General features: G+C 38.0%; 2 protein-coding genes and 1 non-coding gene across 3 annotated transcripts; 2 read left to right on the forward strand and 1 right to left on the reverse strand.

Annotated features, from left to right (window-relative positions):
- Positions 1–2,598: 2,598 nt before the first annotated feature.
- On the reverse strand, positions 2,599–7,625 carry LOC113771033 (protein SCARECROW-like; the record flags this gene model as incomplete). The annotated part of the gene is made up of 3 exons (XM_027315661.1): positions 2,599–3,273; positions 3,647–5,796; positions 7,584–7,625. Coding segments are annotated over 3 exons (2,619 nt in total), but the record flags the coding sequence as incomplete, so codon positions are not given.
- Positions 7,626–13,835: 6,210 nt separating this feature from the next.
- LOC113771034 (EP1-like glycoprotein 2) lies at positions 13,836–16,995 on the forward strand. The gene is made up of 2 exons (XM_027315662.1): positions 13,836–13,947; positions 16,259–16,995. The coding sequence occupies exons 1-2, from the start codon at positions 13,836–13,838 to the stop codon at positions 16,993–16,995; spliced, it is 849 nt and encodes a 282-aa protein (XP_027171463.1).
- Positions 16,996–19,599: 2,604 nt separating this feature from the next.
- Positions 19,600–19,706, forward strand: LOC113772631. Its single transcript, XR_003468599.1, has one exon. It is a non-coding gene; the product is annotated as a small nucleolar RNA R71 (small nucleolar RNA).
- The last annotated feature ends 2,376 nt before the right edge of the window (positions 19,707–22,082 follow it).

A 22,082-nucleotide genomic window follows, 5' to 3' on the forward strand; every position in this document is an offset into this window, starting at 1 on the left:
AAGTTAATTTTCATACGCTACAGAATAATTCTCATTTAAGAATGCAGTTGCATTCTATGCTTCATGAAGTAAGATTGCAAATACCACGACTGACCACTTCAATGTAACCAAGGTAAATGAATCATCAAGAAAGTGAGTACTGTGGAGTGGTCAGGTATGTTCTTGTTGTTTGGTTATTACTTATAAGCAAATTCTATTGGTCCAACTGTGATTTTTAAACCCTAATTGACCAGGTTACTTTCCTTGCATTATAGAATAATTTTCGTTGGAGACGGCAGTAACTTTGAAGTAAGTTTACAAATGCCACCACGGCTATTTCAATGTAGGCCAGGTGAACAAATAGCATGAGAGTGAGTATCCTTACAGGTATAAGGCACGTCCTTGTAACTTGAGTATTGCTTAGAGGCAATACTTTATCAGTCCATTTGCTATTTCTAGACCCTAACTGACCAAGCGGCTTTCAATGCATTATAGAGCAATTTATATTTGAGAAGGCGGTTATTTCTGTACTTCATCAAAGTTTGTAAATGCTACCGTAACCATTTCAATGTAGCCCATGTGAATAAATCACCAAGGAAGTGAGTTATCTGATAGATAAGGAACATCCTCCTTACATGGGTGTTGCAGCAAAGTACAATTTTAACATAAGGTGATCACGGTTACATGTACAATACAAACTTTGATGACAATTGGTGGGATAGCGTATTTCGTTTCGTCAAGTTACACAAATGACAAAAGGCTATTAGTTTTTTTTTTTAAGTGTCTACCCAAATATTTATCCAATTTTTTAAGTGTTTTGACTGAATCAATCGATCTCCATAACAAGTGATTTGTTAAGTTTATTCTTTATATATTGAACATGTGACAGATCCATGATTCATTCCGATCAAAATTGGTCAGAAAATGTGTTAAAGGACAAAAAACGAGCACAATTTGTATGCTAAAAATTAAAATCACTCATTTTCTTTCTGAATGACTATATTTTCATATCAACTATACGTGAGAGATGATTAGTACAATTATCTCAAAGAGGAGAAATTTAAAAAATTGCATGCTCACAATACGTGAAAGACTCGATAAACAATGTAGTCGCAGCCCTGTTGATCCAAATTGGTATGTATTCTTGAACGCTGTACTTTATCACACAATGCCAAATTAGCGTACATAGTAAGGGATACAAAAAAGATCTAAATACCCTTCTCTCGTAGTCATAACTCATAAGGGAATCCTACCCTTGCTTCTTTACTTAAATCTATTTATGGAAATATCATTTATTTTTTTGGCACATACTCTGAAACTTGTAGAAGAAGAAAAAAGAATTCTCCCTTACATTTTTATTAATTTTTTATTCCCTTACTTTTCATGTCTAAATTACGAAAACAAATCATATATTTAGAAACAGGTATGGGCATTATTAATTTTTGTGGTAAATTATAAGCCATATTTAATTCCAGTTTAAATTAATTAAATGAGCTATATTTCAATCCCACTATTGAATCACAAATTGAATTTTTCCTTTTTCTTTTTTTTTTCTAGATTGATGGAATACTCAGTCCATTTAGACTTTATTAGTGAATCTTTAGCTGGTCATTATATAGTTTATTTAAGCAATTTCTATTGGGTTTAACTTAAATTCTCAACCTCGTTAGTGAACTTGTTTTGTTACACAATTCATTTTATAACATATTTATCAATTTTTTTAAAGATGCTATCAATCAGCACTCATTAATACACTTAAATTACACCAAATTTACAAATGTTTACTAATAATTACTTACCTTCCCTCATATTTATATAATTTCGTCATGTAAACTCCATTTCAATGGGTACTTGTTAGATAGACTCACATTTTCGTGAGCATGTATGTGGGCCAAAATTTTAGGGTCTTCAATATTTTACTCATAATTGCTACAATCAAAATGCAAGCAGTTTTTTTTAAGGGTAAAAAACCAAGCGGTTCAAACCATTAAATAGTTCAAACAAGGAAAAATTTAGGGTCTTTCTTTCCCACGAAAATTTTGCTTATATTTATTTATATCATAAACACATTTTTCAATCAATTTTTTTTATTTTACATACCTCACAATATAAAAAATGTTATATCTCAAATAATCTCATATCTAAACACACTCCACATTTAGTTCAAGCTTATGCAATTAAATGAGTTATATTTCATTTCCATTGGGTCACAAATATCATCATGTATGTTCCGTTATTCTTCTGTTTTTGAATTATGGAACGTTTAGGCCGTTTAAACTTTACGTTTGGATAAAAAATTATTTGAAATAATATTTTTAAGAAACACTGTAGCACTCCTTTCAGACATATCTATTTGTTTTAACCAAGTTTCAGCTTCAATAGCGAATCTTTTCTAATTTGTTGTATGAATCATTTATTACATATTTATCTATTTCCTAAAAACCAATTTTCAGCCAGGCATGTATGATGAGGTTCTTGAATTGAATATTTTACTGCTGTTTAGCATGCAATCAAAATGCAAGTAGTTCAAACTATTGAAATGATTCAACAACAATACAGAAAAAAGAGAACGGAAATTTTGAGAGCATTGTAGTTGGCTAATATCACATCGTCATCGAATGCAACGTAAAATTCAGACTTTCGGGTTGATCCTCAAGCAAAGAACAAAGATCTCCGCTGAGGCTATGTAAATATTCGATTTAGAAAGGTAGACCACGTTGATTCTGAGAATTACAAAAGGAAAAAAAAAAGAAAAAAAAAAAGAACGAAAAGGTAGCTAGCGAAAAGATGAAGGATAGCAACTGCTAATCCATGGAAAATTAGTGAGAGAAGCGTGGACGGTGGAGGGCTTTCAGCAGAAGCATGATTTAGGAGGGCCTCCATGCAGATGCAGTAAGCAAGCACAGGTCCCTCCACCCAAGCTTGAGGGTGCCGTTGTCCTCAACTAAGGTGTACCCGTCTGAAGGAAACATTCCAAGCAAAAGGGTGGCCTGGGCTGCAGCATTCCCCCCCAAAGAGATACCCTTGAAGCCTGACTGCAGAAGCTTCTGCCTCCAATTGTTGAACTTGTCGCCGCTGCTTCTTGACGGACCACCAAAAGCTAGCACATTCCGTATCTCCCTCGACAGGAGTTGCTGCTCCACTACATGCCTTTCTTCACTCTCCTCCCCGTAGCAGGCACCCAGCGAATCAAACAATGCCGAGTAATAGTGTATTGCCTCCACGAATCTTCCCAAGAAGGAACCCGCATGGCTTAGATCCTGCTCTACGACCGTTACCACTTTGGGAGCCAATCTGAGAAAGTAAACATTTTACTGATTTCAAAACCATATAGTCACGGCCACTATTTGTAACAAGATAGTTTTGCCCACCGTTGCGAAGGTTGAACCATTTCATTCGACTATCAAGAAACATTTACGACTCACACACCCCAAGCTAGCTTTTAGTGGTTGCTCCTACTTTAGAGATGCCGAGAGAGAGGGCCTCGCATCTACCGTATATGCTCAATAAATACAGCTATGTGCAATGCGGAGCTACTTTTTGTGTAGAAATTTATCTTAAGCAAGCAATGCCCCAAAGACGGACATATATATTGAGCAGCCAGGTAAAGCAAATCCCTATGAATTACTAAATTTAATTTAATTAGTGATCGAATAATCATTTTCACCTTTGCAAGAGCCTGAGGGTACTGTTGTCTGAGCCACTGACATCATACAGACAATGCTGTAACCAGTGAACTGCAACTGCTTCCCTCTTGCTGACCTTCAATCTACCAGGATCCAAGTTTCCAACTTTATCAGCAACCGCGTTAAACTCAAATGGGAGACCTAACTTCTCCGCAAAATCCGACAAACGCTTGCCAGTGGCCTCCAAGGCTTCCATGGAGGTGCCCAGCCCGGTCATGCGAACAAAGGGAGGCCCCCCAGGCCGTGATGCCAAAATGTGAAAGAGCCCTGGCCACTGCAGACCTTGCATTATGTCAAGGTCTATGATGTGCACCCTTTCCTCCCTGTCAAAGGCTTCCTGAATGGCCTGGTTGGCTGTGAAATGAGAGAACTTTATAAAGGGGCTGATCCCATTGAAAACTTGAAAAGCCGAAACCATCTTCTGGCTGTGCGGCACAGCGGGCAGAGATGCATAAATTCCCAAGCACGAACTCACAAGTCTAGCGGACATGGCCTCAGAGAAATAGGCAGCCACACGTTGTGCGGATGTACCGAATGGCGTCGAGAGTTCTGAAATTTCCAAGAGCATGTTGTTTGCCTCCTCCAGATTATCCGCCGCTACGGCCTCCGCACACTGTAAGAGCAAGGTCAACAGGTGCAAACCTTGTTCGTCTCTCTTCTGCTGTCGAATTTCTTCGTTTCTCAAACTCCTTGAAGCTGAAGAAGCAGCGGTGACGGCGGCAGCGGCATCAGCATCAGGAGGAGGTGGAGAATCCCGGTGTTGCTGCTCCGAGGGCTGGGGGGTTTGAGTCTCCTCTGGCTCAGAAGACTGCTGCTGTTGTTGTGATCGGTGGTGCACTTGATTGGCCAAATTAGTGACGGTAGCGGAAGAAACATAAGAAACTCCAGTAGCCGCTGCTGCAGTTGGATCATTATTGCGCATGGGCTGCTGTTGCTGGCTATTTCCTCCCACAGCAGTAGAAGCAGTTCTCGGAAGAGCAAATCCCCAATTCAAGTATTGGTCCTGAATTAGCGGGGAGTGGGTGTTAGTGTGAGAAAATAAGTTGTCTTCGTCTAGATAGAGTTTAAGCCCGGAAGATCCTGCTAACAGCTGCCCATGCCCTTGTCCTTGAAGGTGGAAGTAATCTTCTTGTCTTTGTACATTAGGTGGTACTGATATTGATTCTCTTCTTCTTCTCTCGGGATGGTAATTATCAGGGTTTGGGGTGTCGGCAGCCCCGGCGCTGCTAGTGAGAGAACGAAGCCTGTACTCGATGAGGGCAGCAAGATTAGGGTTACAAGGATGGATGATTTCCCTCACGTTCTGAATGAGCTGAGGTATGGAGACGTTGGCGGAGTTGTGGATGAGATCCTTGATGATGCTGTCGATCCATGCTGCTGCTGTAGTGTTGTCCTCCATGGTGAATAACATTGCACCATCAATGCCAGCAGCAGTATTGGAGGAGGTGCTGGTGCTACTGGGAAGGAGCTGTTCAGCTCCTCCAGCGGCTGCGTATTTGTTCCTGTCGGGGGGGAACAAGGGCAGACCGGAGAAAACACATATAGAAGGGGTCTGGGTTGGGGTTTGGGGCCTTTGGCGATGATGAATCAGATTGTGAGGAAGAGGAGCAGGCGATAAGGAACCCATCATGTTACTTGAGCTTGAAGTGGAAAAGGCAGACTCGGACCCAGTCCCACCTGCCGACGACGTCGTCACACTCAAATCCGTGCAAGAAGGTAGCACTATAGTAGTGGAGTAGGTGGGAACGTCGTCAGGGTGCTGGTGCTGGTTAGGATTGTTGATAACACCTGTATTAGTGTCTACAATATTGATAGAGCACACCCCAAATTCATCCAAAGGTATTATGTCCGCGGTAGTCGTTGGGGAGGCAGTTCGACGGAGAAAGCGTTGGACCGGCTGGATTTCTATATCAGAAGCTGCCCTCTTTCTCGCCATCTTTCCGCTGTGGAGATTGAGAGAAGAATGCAGCGGCACATTGAAGTCCTTGTTTGAGGAGATGGGCAATGGGCTGTCGTCGCTGCAATTGTTGAGGCTTGAATTCCCCCGGCGGCCACTGTCGTTGACCAAGGAAAAGGCTTTTGCCATGTGTGAATGTCCAGAGAGGTAGAGAGATTGGCGGTGGCAGTAGCACTCGTACGATAGCTCCCCTCTTCAGTCTTCCCTTGGGGTTATTTCCTTGGCATAACGTTATTAATAATTGGCTACGGCTTACACAAATTATTGTTGTTAAGCAGCAGTAGTAGCATTCATATTTAGAGGGAAGGAGGAGGAGGGTCGAAAGAAGGATCCGGAGATGATAAGTTAAATGATAAGAAGAGAAGCCAAGCAGATAGCAATGCGGGGGCTTGGACAGGAGGAGCATTGGGATTCCGAGGCTAAGAGCAGGTTCAACAACTGATGCGATCATTTCAAGGCCTTCTGTCTCGGTTAATTACAAAAACAGGAGGGAGCAAGAAAGGCATCATCAATCTGACACCCTGACATTTTCTTAAAAAGACTTTCAACTTTTACAGCACTCGGGACCCACCTATTTGTTTCTTTCTTCTTCTGCCGCTGCTCGATTAAATGGATTACTGTCCTAAAAGTCTTCGTTTTTCTTTTCTTTTTTTTTTTTTTGGCTCGAAGATGATGCATAAATCTCAAAGTCAAAAGTGCTACTACATATGCAGTACTACGCATAATAATACGTGTACAAGATGAGTACAAAAGTTCTACTTGCCTCTAACAATGATATAATAATCAATAGAAATACGCTTACAAGATTAGACTAGATGTAGACCAGTGATATAGGGTCCGGAGCCCCTCGATTCATGCATGGATCTCAATGCTTGTAGTGTCAAAGCAAAAGGAAGAAGTTGATCTGATCGAGAATAAACCAAACATTACTTATTATTATGTGCTACAGTATCCTGGTAATTGAGTCAAACAAACAGAGCCAAAACTAAAGAAAGCACCAAACAACTAAAATCAGGGAGAAAAAGCTGAAGGTGATGATGCCGTTGAAAGCAAAATGTCAAACGCTACGCTGCGTTTTCTTTTGGGACGGGGCTGAATTTTGACAGCTCCTTGACCACAACTGACAACACGGCATGTCCTCTTTTTACCTGCCCTCTTTGAAAAACTCCATCCCACCACGCAGATACTTGGCTATTGGACTTCGGCCGTGAGCTCTCGGTTTCCGAGGCTATCAAACCTCATCACCCATTCTCTTGCTTCCCCCTTTTCGTACACGACCTCCTAGGACTTGGTTTGGCCAGGGGCGGGGTTATGACCCCAACAGTTCCGTCGTCTAAGGTGTTTGCGGCTTATGCTTGGGAGTAATTTCCCTCTCATTTGGCCTCTTTGGCCCCTTTGGAAGTGAGTTTTTTTAACAACTTTTTTAGTAACAAATTTTTTAACAACTTTAGTTATAGGAATTCAAAAAAACTTATTAAATTTTTTAACCTACACACTCCAAAATATCTAATACACAAAAAACTTCTATCTTTCGTCTTCTTTCTCCCCCACCCCATCCACCATACCTTCATCGTCGGCCAGCACCTCCGCCGCCGTTTCCGGCGTCGGCTATCTATTCCGGCGCCGACGTTCCCAAAATTTTTTTCCCTTCCTTTCTCCCTCCCTCTCTCCTTCCCTCCCCTCTCCCCCTCCTGTGAGAACCCGCAATTTTTCCCATTTTCTAGGTTTTATTATCTTTCATGGCTTGTTTTCTGCATTTTCGTGATTAGGAAAATTTCTAGATACTTTTAAGGAGCAGATATAGTTTTTAGATGATTTTTCTAGTATCGAATAGGTTTTGAGAAATTAAGAGCGTATACTAGACGTGGGACCCACTAGGGCAAAAAGTTCGGAAAAATTCGGCCAACTAGGTTAAGTTTTAGATACTAGAATTAATTTACCGGGTGTTAAGAGATAAGTAGAGGTTGCAATTTGGATTGGTGTGAGAGGAAACAAAGTGATAGACTTGCATTAAATAAAGTGACAAGTGTCACTTGCCTATTGGCTTGACTTGTATGACTACTATTCCATGTTTTACCATTTGACTTAATAAACTAAAAATTTACCAAAAATTGCTCCATTTCCTAGCTCAAGTGGCCGGCTCTCTCAAGGAAGGAAAGAAAGAAAACCTCTTCAATTTCTTGATTCCCTCTTGCTTCAATCAAATCACTCAACCATCTACTCTTGTTTTTGTTCCATAGAAAACCTTAAGGGAGTGTTTGTGAATTGTTTTGTGGAGTTACTTGGAAAGCTAAGAGGACTAGTTGCTCTCTTTCTTGTGTTGCTAAGGTAAGTTGAGAAAGACCCCTCTCCTCCCTCTAATGATGCTTAAATCATGATTAGTGGTAGTATAAGATGCACTTTTATGGATTATATCTTGATTTTTGGTTGAATTGGTGAAGTTTTGTAATTATTGGGGATTTTTCTGTTTTCATATGAATATGATTATGTGGTTATGTATGATGATTGGAAATGGTTTTTAAGGAAGCTAGAAAGTGGAAAAAGTGGTTAATTGCAAGCAATTTCTGTTTTGGAAGAAAAATTGGAAAGCTAGGGTTCCTTGAATTACATTCTGCCCGGTTTTGTAGCTCATAGTTAGAGACCGAATTGGCCTTGGGTTAAAACATAAAAGTTGTAGGGAATGATATTTTAGAGGTGCCTGCAAAATTGCAGGTCAATCGGAGTAGCGTAACTTGAGAAAAGATGGAATTACCCTTGCTGCCCTGGTTTTACCCGAATTTGGGAATTGCTTCTGTAATTGGTTATTTTGGTTAGGAATGCTTCCGAATTGGTTGTTGAGATTTTCTGATGAAATGTAGCCCTGTTTCTTAGCTTTCAGATGGCTTTGGAATTTCTGGATTTGGACTTAGGTAGCTTGATTTATGATGTTTGCACTAGAATGCGTTCTGTGAATCTGTTTTTGCGGTTCTGGGGTAGTATCTTGCATTTTTGACCTGGTTACACCCGAAACTGGGTTGAGTGACCTTCTGTAATATTGTAGCCCTATCTCTTAGCTTCGAAACGGTGGGTCTTGCACCTTCATCCGATAATCGTAGTGCCATTGGTACCAAAACCGCAAAATGATGTCAAAAACTATTTTTTTTTCGGGTTAACACTTACTCCATTTTCGGATTTTTTGGTTTCCTCTATTGCTTGTGTATGCTTAGGGAACCCTATTTTGGTGATATTTGGCTTTGGTTTATGACTCGTTATCGAGTCTCATTGTACTTGTTTGCGTGTTTTAGGGCGTGACGGTGGTTCACGATGTTCCTTTGACGGAAGTGCATGAAATATCACTTTCAAGCTTGGTGAGTGTACTACTCACTTGTGTGTTACTATATGGCTTTGATACTTGAACTGGATGAGTTAAATGTTTATTGCACCATCGATATTGATTGAAGTGATGGTATACTTTATCACTCTCACTTATTTCTCATGTTATTGGAATGTTACATGGAATGTTACATGAAATGAAATGTACTTGACTTGGTGTCATTTGGACGAGTATCCAACGACTATGATTGTTACCATTGAGCTCAACCCCATTGGTAATTGATTGAATCGAGCCGGCGAGGGCTTGGTCGTGCCAATTAATGAACCTTGAGGACTGTTATATGGAATCTTGTAGTATGAGAGACTCTCGATTCCGGTATACTCGAGTAATACCACAGTGCAAGTGTTTGGAGTTCGGGCCCGGTAGGGGTATGTTGGGTGGAAGGAATGGAAGTAAAGTGGAGTCTACGGTTGGTTACTTTTAAACATTGACGGAGAGTCAATGAGATCCGATCAAGAATGCAAACGAGGAAAAGGGCTCTTGAGAGCCGCCCGTATCCTTTTACCACCACTATTGATGTGTGCCTTTACTTACTTTTGATGTATTGAAATGAAAAACTTGATACTTATGTGAACTTTGCTGCTTGAGTGGTATTATCTCACTGGGCGTAAGCTCACCCTATTCCTTTTGTTTTCCTTACAGGAAAATAAATACTTTTGGACTGCAATTGATAATTGGTTGCCGAAGTGAGTTAGTTGGACATATCTTTTGTATAGCTCATTTATTGAAACCCTAATTGTACTTTTGGGACCGTTTCTCTTTTGATTTGGCAAACCAGACATGTATCCACTTTTGAATACTTTTGTATGCCACTTTGGCTTGTAAATGCTAAATTTCAAGATGTGAATGTTTGCTTGATATTTGGTTGGGTTCTGACGGGTCGGTTACTATTCATAGCCGACTCCGATTTCATTTTTTTTTATTTTGACATTTTGACTTGTTTACACGCGTTTGTAAGTTCCGGAACGTATTAGCTCGCTCTATACTGAACCGTTAGTCCTGGCGAGAGTTGGGCAAGCAGTCCGCTAACCCCTTTGGTTCGCCTTAGGGGAAGGTGAGGCTGTCACACCTCCCCTCCCTGGCCAAACTCCCCCGACCTATACAGCAGCAGCAGTTACTTTCCTCCTGCTCTGATTTTTCTTTCTCCTCCAAGTCACGCCAACGCTACGGCTGACGGGGGAACAGGGGAATAGGGAAGGAGGGTGGCGGGGCAGAGGGGATGGCGGGAAACGGGAAACGGGAAGGGGAACAGGGGAGGGGGGCGGGACAGAGGGGTGGCGTGCAGAGGGGAGGGGGAAGGGGTAGAGGGGGCGGGGGAAAGGGTGGTGGGGGAAATGCAAAGGAGAGGAGAAGGGGAAAGGGAGGGGTGGCGGGAGGGGGAAGGAAGAAGAAGAAGAAGAAAGAGAGGAAAGAAAAGAAAAATGAAAAAAAGAAAAAGAAAGAGAAAGAAAAAAAGAAAAGGAAAAAAAAAATTCACTCTACAAAAACTTTTACAAAATTTTTTATCTTACAAAAACTTCTACAAAAAAGTTTTTCACCTTACAAAAACTTCTACAAAATTTTTTCAAAAACTTCTACAATGCACTACAGTAAAGTTTTAGACAAACTCCCAAATAACTCAGGTTCCAAACAGGCCCATTGTTCCGGGTTATCAAAAAAAAAATTTCCCTCTCATTTAACGTTCGGATATTTCTGTGCTGTGCTGTAATACATAGGAACTACGGGTGGTGTGGGGGGTGGGTATTCGTTCCGTCCATCATTTAACAAAAAATTTAGAAAATTTTTTAAAATTTTTTTATAAAAAAATTACTATAACAATTTGATTTATGTGAGATAAAAAAATGATTGAAAAATGTGTTCACGAAACGTAGTAATTTTTTTTTTGAAAAATTGCTGTCCAAACAATATGTGACTCGTATTTTGCTAGTCAGTCATTTTCTAACTCTTACCCGCTTCATATATTAACGGGTATCCAGTTATAGGGTACTTGCTAAGATAGGTCGGATCAACGGTACCGCTTCCGCCCCGCTTATTATTTAATTTTTTCAAAAAAATGATTTCTATTAATTTAATTTTATATTTTACACATTCATCTAAAATTTAATAAATAATTTTTTCTCAAAAAAAAATTTTTCATCAAGAAACAAGCATGCAAAGAGAATATAAGGTAAAGGAAAAAAATTAAACGAATTCAAAATCAATAAAAATTTGAAGTAAATAGTAAATTTTTTTTGAATATATGTTCCACATTAATTAAATTCTTTTCTATGAAACATAAGATCATGATCTCTACAAATTAATCTTGTAAACAAACAAGGGTTTGTTTAGATACCCTATTTTTTCAAATAATATTTCGTTTGCATCATAAACACAATTTTCAATCCACCCTTTTATATTTTCAATCACCTTTTTATCTCACATATATCACATCACAAAAAGTACTACAATAATTATTGCAAATAATATTTCAAATAACACTCTATCCAAATAATAGTCTCTCATATTTGTAATACAATTTATTCAATGAAATTACTTATTTAGCTCTAAATTATTATTTTATAATATGTATATAAAAATAAATAAATAAATAAATAAAAATATATATATATGTGTGTGTGTGTGGGGGGGGGGTTAATTTTTAATTATGTGACCCTAACATGCCTCGCATATTAGCGAGTACATGACCCTCTTTTGACCCGATCAAATAATACAATTTCGGTATCCTAATTTTCGCATTGGATAGGATATGACGATTTTTCGAATAAGCGAATAATTTTGCCTACCCCTAATAAGAACGATAATGAGTAGAGTACTTCAAAAATTTCCTCTTATTAAAACCTAACTTCAGTTTGGATCACTATTTTTTAAAAAAATTTAGAAAAATGTATTATACTAATTTAATGTATGTGATATAAAAAGATAACTTAGAAATATATTTACTAAAAATGTAAAAAAATTTTATTAGAAAATTATCCCAATAGGTTTGGAATACCCATTGCATACTCTCTATCTACTAATACAGAAGGTACAAAAAAAAAGAATTAACATTTATCAAACGAAAATCAATACAAATCATGTTAAATTAATTTCCTTGTTTGAATTTAAAACTTGGATAGTGTCATAAGAGCCACACGAGAGAAATCCAATATTTTATGCAGGTAAAATTAACATTATTCTAAAAAAGATTTATACAATCATTTTACATATTTGAATAAGGAGTTGTATATAAAAACATGACAAATAATCACTTATTCAACAAGCATGTGTGTCAACTGAATACAAACAAAAGAGACTAGGAGATGTTCACCGTGCTTGCGCACGGTGGTACGTTGTAAATATGCCCAAGTTGAGAAGACAGTGAACATGTATTTCAGAAAAGATTTGTTGTACAGAGAAATTATTTAGTTAGGACGGAAGTTTTTTTTTTTTGGATTCTTAGCATGGTTATAGAATATATACTGGAAATGTAAGTACATTTTTTTATTTTTTGTCCTATAACCTTTGACATACACCTTGGATGTTCTTTAGGAGCAAGTACGGAGGCACTGAGGTTAGAAAAAAAAAAAAAGAAATGTCTGGAAGAAGCCGTGTGTTGTTGGCAACTTTTTCAGCAAGAGAATTTTTCATTTGCTAAGTCTAAACTGGTAAAGAAAAAGAAGTTGCGGAGAATGGAATAATATATGAGCAAAAATAATCCTTATATTAAACACTTGAAAAAAGAAACATGATACAGGGAAACTTCTATTTTTGATTGATCTAAATTTATTCATTTTTCATGATGGAGTAAACATGGAAACTATGATACCATGAGAACTGCTTTTCTACTCCATATTTGTCAGAGGTAGGATCCTTTCGTTTTTTATTTTTCACCTAAACCCGCTGGATACCAGGATGCCATCCACATTCGCTGCGAGGAAACAACAAAGGATACTGCAGAGAGTCATAGCAAGAATAAAAATACTTGATCTTATGGCTTGTATCCGAGTAACTATACACCTGAATATGAGCAGAAGCATTAGTCAATTGATCACCATCTCCAGTCCATATCGCTGCAACCTGTGAAGCAGTTGGGAGGTTATATACACGATGATCCAGACTCACATTGCAGTTGAGTACGATCCTATGGTCATCAAGATTTGACACACCTCAGAGATCTTTAAAGAATTTGGCATAAGGGTTGTCTGCAAGGATACGCAGAAGCAGCCTGAGAGTAGTTTCTCTTAACTTGGGCGATCCATCAACTCTCCTGGCAAGCTCTTCAAGGGTATCAAAGAAGTATAACTGAATACCAGAAGCTTTACCATCGCGCGACTGCACATCAAGATAATGATAGACCTGGCCCTGGACACAAAATGTATAAAGGCCATTCCTGTTTTTAGTTAGTTCTCTATCATACTTTGCACCCAATGATGTAAAAGCGACGTTATTATTGTAAGTGCGAACATTTTTCCTAAAGTGTTCACACTCCTCATCTTCTCCAGTGAACAAGCGCCGAAGATCATAAGGCATCGATGAGCTCACAAGGCTAACTCTTCCTCCCGAAAGCAAAAGTTAGGAGGTTCCATATGGAATTGCTGTGCTCCGCAATACTGACAGGGCAGAGTATAAGGCAGGGCCAAAACTTTTTCTGCAATCCTGTCCAACCGAGAAAGAGTTCTTCTGCTACTATTTTTACATTTACCTTGTAGAAAATTGAAGCATCGGACATTAGCGGTAGCAGCAATTAGGTGAAACCATAAATTAAGCAAGCACAAGAAAGTAAAAGAAGCAGGCCATAAGCAGTGATAGAAGGACGACTGACAGCGACCAACTTGACAAGACGAAAGAAGCCACCACTTAAATGGCAGCGAAAAAAAAGGAAGCAGTCATACCTGCATTAGCAGATAGCGTTGGAACGCCAGTCAATCCAATGAGAGCCTCAGAAATATTTGGTGCATTGGATACAGAACCTGGTAAAGATGCTAGTCCATGACCATTTAGAGTAACTTTGGTAGGCTCGGCAAAGTAACTTTGTCTAGGATATGTTTTCACAACTCAACTCGCAGCAAATGGCATAAATAATACAAAACAGCAGTGACTCATCTATAAAAGCGAGCTTCAGCGAACAAAAAACATGACATTTTCTCTAAGAAGCGAAACCCAGCAGAAAGAAATAACAAAGAATAGTCCTAGGAACAATGACATATGCAATGAGCAAACAAAATATAAAACTAAACACATACAGATAGGAGGAATAGCAGTAACTTAAAAAACATCAGCATATAAAACGATGGTGCCAAAGAGAAAGAAAAAAAACAAGTAACGAGCTAACAAAGGCAACGCACACTACATAACCAGCTAAGCAGTTGACAACCGACTAACGTAAACTATCTAAACAGCACTCACCATGGAAAAGCAATATAGTGACAGGTACTAATCTTACTAACGAAAAATGTTAATCAGTAAACAAGTCAAACTGAATGCATATTGATAGAATAACAGCCTCATTAAGGTTAGAACCTGGATAGGCATGAAACAAGAAATATAATCTGATAAAAAAAGAACTCTAAAGTAGAAACAGGATGAACACCTCTTCTAGCTAATAGCAACAAGGAGTATATCGATGGTAATAGTAACAGCCCAAAAAATGCAACAAAACCAGCGAAGGGCCGAAGGCTGAGCAGCAGGTGCAAAATAAGCTGTAGGAGAGGAATATAAGTCCAGACGTCTGCATGAAGAATGACTAAAAAGCTACTTTCCACCTTCATTCATGAAAAGCTGGGCCGAGAAGCTTCATGAAAAGCCGCAAAGAGTGCCTTTGCGTTTCAAATCCGAGGAACCATTAAGACGCTCGAGGCCAGCATAGCGAACGAATGTATAGTCGTCCGTCTACTCGAAGATATATATTTATTATTGGGCAGTGTTAGTAATTAAGTCAAAATTCAATGTTCCTATTGGACACTCTAATTTATTTAACTAATAATTTATAACTAATTGATCCCACAACAGGAGTAATTCAAGCTGAAATTTGCTCAAATAGGAAGCAAGTGCCGATAAGTCATTCAGGTTCTAGCATCCTATTATCTGCTTTTAATAGGAAGCTAATCATCACCATCCCAATTTTAACAGCTCAATAAAAAGCACGCTGCCTTTCTTATAAGGTTGCTAGCAAGGACGCAATAAATACAGTACTGTTGGGTTCCAAGGACAAAAGACATTTGATGCCTTTTGTGGTTCCAAGAACAAAAGATGCAGAAATTTCCAGCTCATGGGCCACTTTCACAACCCGCACGTCAGCAAGACATGGAGGACGACCATGCTTTGGCACCCTCTTCCCAGTTTATATACATTCTTTAAATAAATGGTGGCCTTGCCTTCCAATGCCCCTTATGCCATAAAATTCCTTCTATTCTCTAACCAAACCCCATTGACAGGCAGAACCACAGAGGTGCTTCAAAAAAGAAATCATCAATTCCTCTCAAACATTATATAAAGCACGGTCCAGTTACTTTCACCTTTTTCATTGGTTTGAGTATTCTTCTGACTTTCTACATTCAAACTACTATTATTAGTAACCAAAAGGAAATCGCATGGCTTATGAATTTCCATAATTTAAACAAGAACACTTATCAAAACTCACAAAAACTTGTACCTTATATATTTCAGACATGTTTCGGGGCTGCTACAGATGAAAATCTTTGGTTAATAAAAGAGAAAACTAAGAACTATTAAAAGAAGAGTTCGCGACCTTACGTGTTCATTGCCAGAGGAGTCGAATTCTTGTATTCTTTCCTTCGTCCAATCCCTTGATTTCAACTTTTCCTTCCGCTGCGTTGACACTTTCTTACTCTCTATTTTTATGGTTTTCTTCTTGTAACGCTGTAAAAATTTAACTGCTATTAGACTAGTTATAGTTGGAGTCAGTTGTCGCCACTTCTACCTAAAATAACTCCACCACTCAAACTAACCTCTATCTCTTCCTACTTTATCTCCTAATTTGTCTCCTATAATATCTACAAGTTCACGTTAATTCCTACGCTCTCTATCATGACATCTATTAAATTCGCTATATGATCAGATGGAATATGTAAGACATGTTAGCATGTTAGGTCGGTTATTTAGGCTATATGGAAAGTGAGTCGGTTGTGGATTCTTACTATCACTTGGTGGTTGAGATGAAACAAGATTAACATCAACCTCTATAGATATAAATTAACTAAGTAAACAACTAGTAAAATAATTAATAACATTATTTACAAAAAAATTCCGGCTTTCACATTTTAGGAGCCCTTATTTCCCCGGAAGATCAAAGGCATGGTTCCAACAATCCCACTATACAATCTTCTCAAGTAGTCTGGTCTGCTAACAGAAACAATCCTGTTAAAGCAAATGCAACCTTGAATGTCACTCGAGATGGAGATTTGATCTTGGCAGATGCAGATGGTAGAATAGTTTGGTCAACCAATACTGGTGGCAAGTCTGTTGCAGGCTCAAACTTGACTGGAATGGGAAATCTGCTACTCTTTGACAGCAAGAGTAGATCTGTTTGGCAATCATTTGATCACGAAACAGACTCTTTGGTTCTCGGACAGAAGCTTCATTCCAGTCAGAGGCTGTCTTCTCGAATATCAGATTCAAATTCAAGTCAAGGCATATACTCCCTTGCAGTTGAAAATGGAACCTTGGTTTCCTATAATGAATGCAGCCCCCCACAGGTCTATTTTTACCCAGACATGTACGAGGGTTTAAGTGCTGCAACTATACCTCTTGATGTTAAGTTTGAGAATGGAAGCTTTGACAATTACGCGCTTTCACCAGCAGCCCAAGTAATGAAATTAGAGTCTGATGGACATTTAAGGGTTTATGCCTCGTCAAATTCAGATTGGGTAGTGATAAGTGATCTCTTATACACTGGCGATTGTGGATACCCAATGCTGTGGGAAAGTATGGCATTTGCTCAAGGAATCAATGCAGTTGCTCTGAAATTGATAATGGTGACACAAGCTTTTTCAGACCTGTGAATTTCAGACAACCCAATATTGGATGTTTCCTCACTACTCCAATCGATTGTTACCATCATCAGTATCATTCTCTTCTTGAACTTGAAAACATCAGTTACTTTGACAGTACCTCAAATTTATATGGTGAGAGCATGAAGTTGGAGCAATGTAAAGAGTTCTGTTTAAAGAACTGTTCTTGTAAAGCTCGGTATTCACTTGTGGATACATTTTGCAATCTGAGGGGGGAGTTGCTCGTTAGTGAATGAAGTATTTTCCCTTAGAAATGATGGAGGAGTGTGTAACAGTCTCTTTATTTGTTAAGGTGCAATAGACTTCAACGGGAAGCAATGCCTTGGTGAATTCTCCTAAAAGCAATTCAAGGAGTGTAATAGTTATAATTGGATCCAGTCTGGAAGCTATCTTTGGTATTTTTCTAGTTGTTGGGGCTTGCTTCATGCTTTTAGTAAAGTTCATGTCAAATTGGGTAAGCTCTGTGACTTGGACTCCTTTCCTGTCAAATTGGCACTTGTTATCATATTTTCATTCTACTCCATGAAATAAATGCAAAATACTAAAAGTAAGTAGAATCCAACAATTAATCTACATTGGGTCAGGTAATAGGGGAAATTAATTATAAAATAAATGATAAAATTGAAACCTATCAATTCCCCCCACACCTAAACCATGCTTGTCTTCAAGCATGAGAACAGTAAACAAGCACCAATATTTGACAATGGTCATTACTTCATCTACCATATTGTCAAGAAACCGAGAAAATCATATATCAAGCATCAGTGATCAAAATCCGAGAAACATCACCCCGGTTAGTTTCTAAACCACAACCTCCTTCAATTCCAAGTTAACTAATCTAAGAAAAATGAATGGCGCACAACATCTATCAACAAATGGTCCAAATATTAACCAAAATCTCAACATTAAATCCATAAATCGGCAAACTGACTTTTATCACACATTAACACAACCTTCACTTTTTTTTCACGTTTTTCTATTTTTCTCTTCGTTTTTTTTCTTTTTTTTTCAATAGTAACACAAGACTTATTCTCTAGCCATTGAAGTCTTTTGACGCGAACTCCAACATTTGCCAGATGAAGGAGCCCGGTTACTCAGATTCTACCGCTATACAACCACGTACTCATAGAAATTACTACTTTTTGACGCGAGAATCGACACTTTAGGTGAAGATCCCCTGTTATTCAGTAGTAACAAATAACGGAGTACAGTCACCCTTATTTCCCAGCCAGATAACACAATAACTCAAAATATCACAAAGAAAATAGTAGCAGCTAGCCTCATTTTTCAAACATAGAGAACTAAACTTAATAATTGGACCAATTCACATTAAAATGCTACCAGTCATTCTCTATACCTAGAAAAGTTAACAAAGAAATCAAAAGAGTCAAGCAGTCACCGATATTCATCAAAGAGATGTTTTGGACTCAACCACATTAACTCGATGCACTTTTATTATTAAAACTTGGCAAGAGTAAATTTAGAGCCAACAATCCAATATCAAACTTTGGCATTCACATGAGAGCTCATCACTAGAAAGAAAGAAAGAAAATGAACAAATAACAAACTAAAAATAAAGGAAAAATATCTAAAAACTAAAAATTAGAAAAACTGGCACCCCAACTGATCCCCTCCACACCTAAATGACACATTGCCTTCAATGTGACAAATAAATAGCAATAGTAAGAAGAAGGGCAACGGGACTTTCCTAAAGTCGTCAAAACAGTGGCGGACTGAAAGGGAGAAGAGAAGCTGGCGGCGTTGGCTGTGGGAGAGCTTCGGCGCGCGAGTGGTTAGTGAGCAGAGGCGGCGGCACGCTGGTGATGAGGGGAGGAGATGGCAACGGACAAAGGGAAGAAGGGATTAGGGAAGAAGAAAGAAAGAAAAAAAAAAATTTTTTTGAAATTTTAATTTTGGAAACAAAGGTTATAGCTAAACGAAAAAAGATTTTTTTTAAATTTTTTTTTTAAAATTATTTTAAATATTATTATTAACAAAACTCATTTTCGAAATTCAAAATTAGAGATTAACGGGAAATCGAAAACTGTTCTCAAGTTTTGAATACTTACCTTTCCCGTGAACGTGACGCGGGCACGTTAAAAAGGCAAGAACCCTTCTGACCATGAACTCTCCATACGACTTGACGCGGGCGCGTCATGTCAGACAGACACCTACGAATCATTTAAAAAACGAAAATTGAAGTCCGAAATCAGTCAAACTCGATGAAAACATATTTAAACTAACAAACAAAACCGAGCAAACAACTAAAAGAAATTGGGTTGCCTCCCAATGAGCGCCTTTCTTTAACGTCTTTGGCTAGACGTTAAACATCACTCTTCAATCTGGATGTATTTCAATTTTCCTTGTAATCGGTGGCCCTCTTCCGAGATTCACATAGCCATTGAGTGCAACCTTCTTCCTTAATTTTCGACTCATTTTCACCTTAGAAATTGCTTTCATCCCCTTATACTCGTTCGCAACAATTTTAAATTTATCCCTGCAAGCAAACTCAGAAAATTCTTGCACAGAGGGATTATACTCCTGTCTCTGAAGAGTATCCCCTCGTAAAAATATTGTATGAGCAATTGTTCACTTATTTGGTGCTGATGGCACTTGATGCACAACTTCTTGAATCGCTCCCAATAATCATAGAGTGACTCTCCTGGATGCTGTTTGATACCACAGATCTCCTTTCTTAGACTTGCAGCTCGAGACGCGGGAAAGTACTTGTCTAAGAACTTTTTCTTCGGCTGGTCCCACGTGGTGATACTACCGGTGGTAGGTAGTACAGCCAGTCTTTAGCAGAGTCCTTCAAGGAGAAGGGGAATGCCCTCATTTTTATCTGTTCCTCTGTAATTTTCGGGGGTTTCATGCTGTTGCACACGACATCAAACTCCTGCAAGTGTTTGTAAGGCTCTTCACCTGGTAAACCATGAAAAGATGGCAAGAGATGAATTAGACCAGATTTTAACTCGAATGGAGTGTTATCATCTAAACTTGGGAAAATAATGCTCAAAGGTTGCTGATTTAAATCAAGAGCAGCCAACTCTCTTAATATTCGTGCATTAACCATAGCGACTTCTTCTCGATCTGAATCACTAGAAGTATCACCAAACGGACTTGTTGCTTCGACTTCCGGATCAAGTCTATGGGATGTAGCACTAGATTGCTCCTCTCTGAGCTATCTGGTCTCTTTTCATGTTCTATGCGCGGTCTTCTCTACCTCAAGGTCAAAAATCAATTCACCTGTACGAGAAAATCGAGGCATACACTAAAAAAATATCAGAAAATTAGAGCAAAAATGAACTTAAAAAGAAACAAATAATAACGCCAGTCCCCAGTAGCAGCGCCAAAAATTGACAGGTGTCGGACTTGTACAATAATAAATACTTATTCGGAGAAAATATAATTTTCTGTGTATAGTAGTGAGTAGGGTCGAATCCATAGGGATTGGAGATATTCGTCTCTCTTAGAGTTCAAATTGACAATGTGGAGTTTTTATAGCAGTGGCAATAATTAAACGGTTCGAAATAAGTAAAATACAAAAATAAATAGCTAACTAGAAATTAAAAGACAAACTATTAAAATCAAAGGAATAATGACTAAGCTCTAGTCAAGAAATAACTTTGGCAATAGTTCAATTAATTGATCATCGATGCAGAGATAATTCTAATTATTAATTAATAAATAGGTTATAACTGTCAAACAAGCGATGACAGTCAACTCCTCCTTACTGTGTCGATGACTGAGGTACGCCCATCAATCACTATTTTAATTGAGAAATAATTTTAGATACGCTCGTAAGATTTAATTTTCCAATTGCCTTACGTATTAGAGGAGCCCTATTCTAACCAAATAACGCATTACCAGGGTTATTTTAGATTAGCCCGCGTATTCTTCTGACACAATTCCAATCATGTCAGTTGTCACTATTTTAGAGCAATTAAATAATTACGAATTTAACGCTCTAATTGACATCAGGTTGCTAAATTAATTCAACGTCCGGGTCCAGAATATTTAATTAACAAAACAACTATAAGCATTATAAACAGAGAATATGCAAATACCAGTAAATAAAAGGAATAAATAAAATTAATTCGATCTCACAATTTTTAGATGAACCAAAACCTCTGTTATTTCTTGACTAGAAAAAAAGAATTTAGTTCATCCTTGGTGAGGAAAACCCTCGCGGAAATTCAGAAATAATTGCGGCCAAGGTTTTCGGTTTAGAGAACTCAATTCGCTCCAATCATGAAAGGAAAAGCTAAACTACGAAGAGTGATCAATTCTTTCACTCGGTCTTTTCATACGAAGGAAAAAGCCCACTAAAAGACGAAAAGGAAAAGCAAAAAGCTAAGACTCCCCGTAGTGCTTGTTCTCTGCACAATTTTCTATCTATTAGGAGGCATAAACCGTGCTACGCACGGTGGGAAAAAGGATGGAGATGCCCAATTTAACAAAATAATTTATACTAATTCAAAATGGATAATTAATGAAATTTGTTTTTCTTGATGGAATTAGTTACAACTAAACCAAAAAAAAAATATTAAACCAAAATTAGAGTAAACTTTCATTTAAGTATGTAATCATATAAAAAATAGTAAGTGTCATTCTCATTAAAGAATCAAAATTAAAGAATCAAAATATTATAAGACTCCATCTAAGTTGTCATCTGCCATTGCTATTTCAAAGTTAGGTTGCATTATGATTTGATTTAATTACGAGTTCAATTAATTTCCTAATAATGTAGCTACTTAAAACTTATAAGCATCATTAGCGGTTATATTTTACTATCTTTCCATGCTCTCATATCATTCCCAAAATTAGAAAAAAAAAAAGGAAAAGTTAAAGAGGAGAGTTGATAGAGCTATAAGCAGGAAAATGCAAAATAGTAAGGGCCAAAGTGAGTAAGAAAATAAATGAAACTGACTCTATATTATTGATAGAAACAAAATACTTCATCCCATTTGACCTTAAACAAAGGTATAACAACCGTATAATCAATGTTTCAATTCATATCAACCTACAATAAGTTTCCTCACTTATCAACCTACAAATTGCATACAACAAATCTTAAA

The sequence above is a fragment of the Coffea eugenioides genome, chromosome 5 (genome assembly GCF_003713205.1).
Source record: "Coffea eugenioides isolate CCC68of chromosome 5, Ceug_1.0, whole genome shotgun sequence".
Classification (NCBI taxonomy): domain Eukaryota; kingdom Viridiplantae; phylum Streptophyta; class Magnoliopsida; order Gentianales; family Rubiaceae; genus Coffea; species Coffea eugenioides.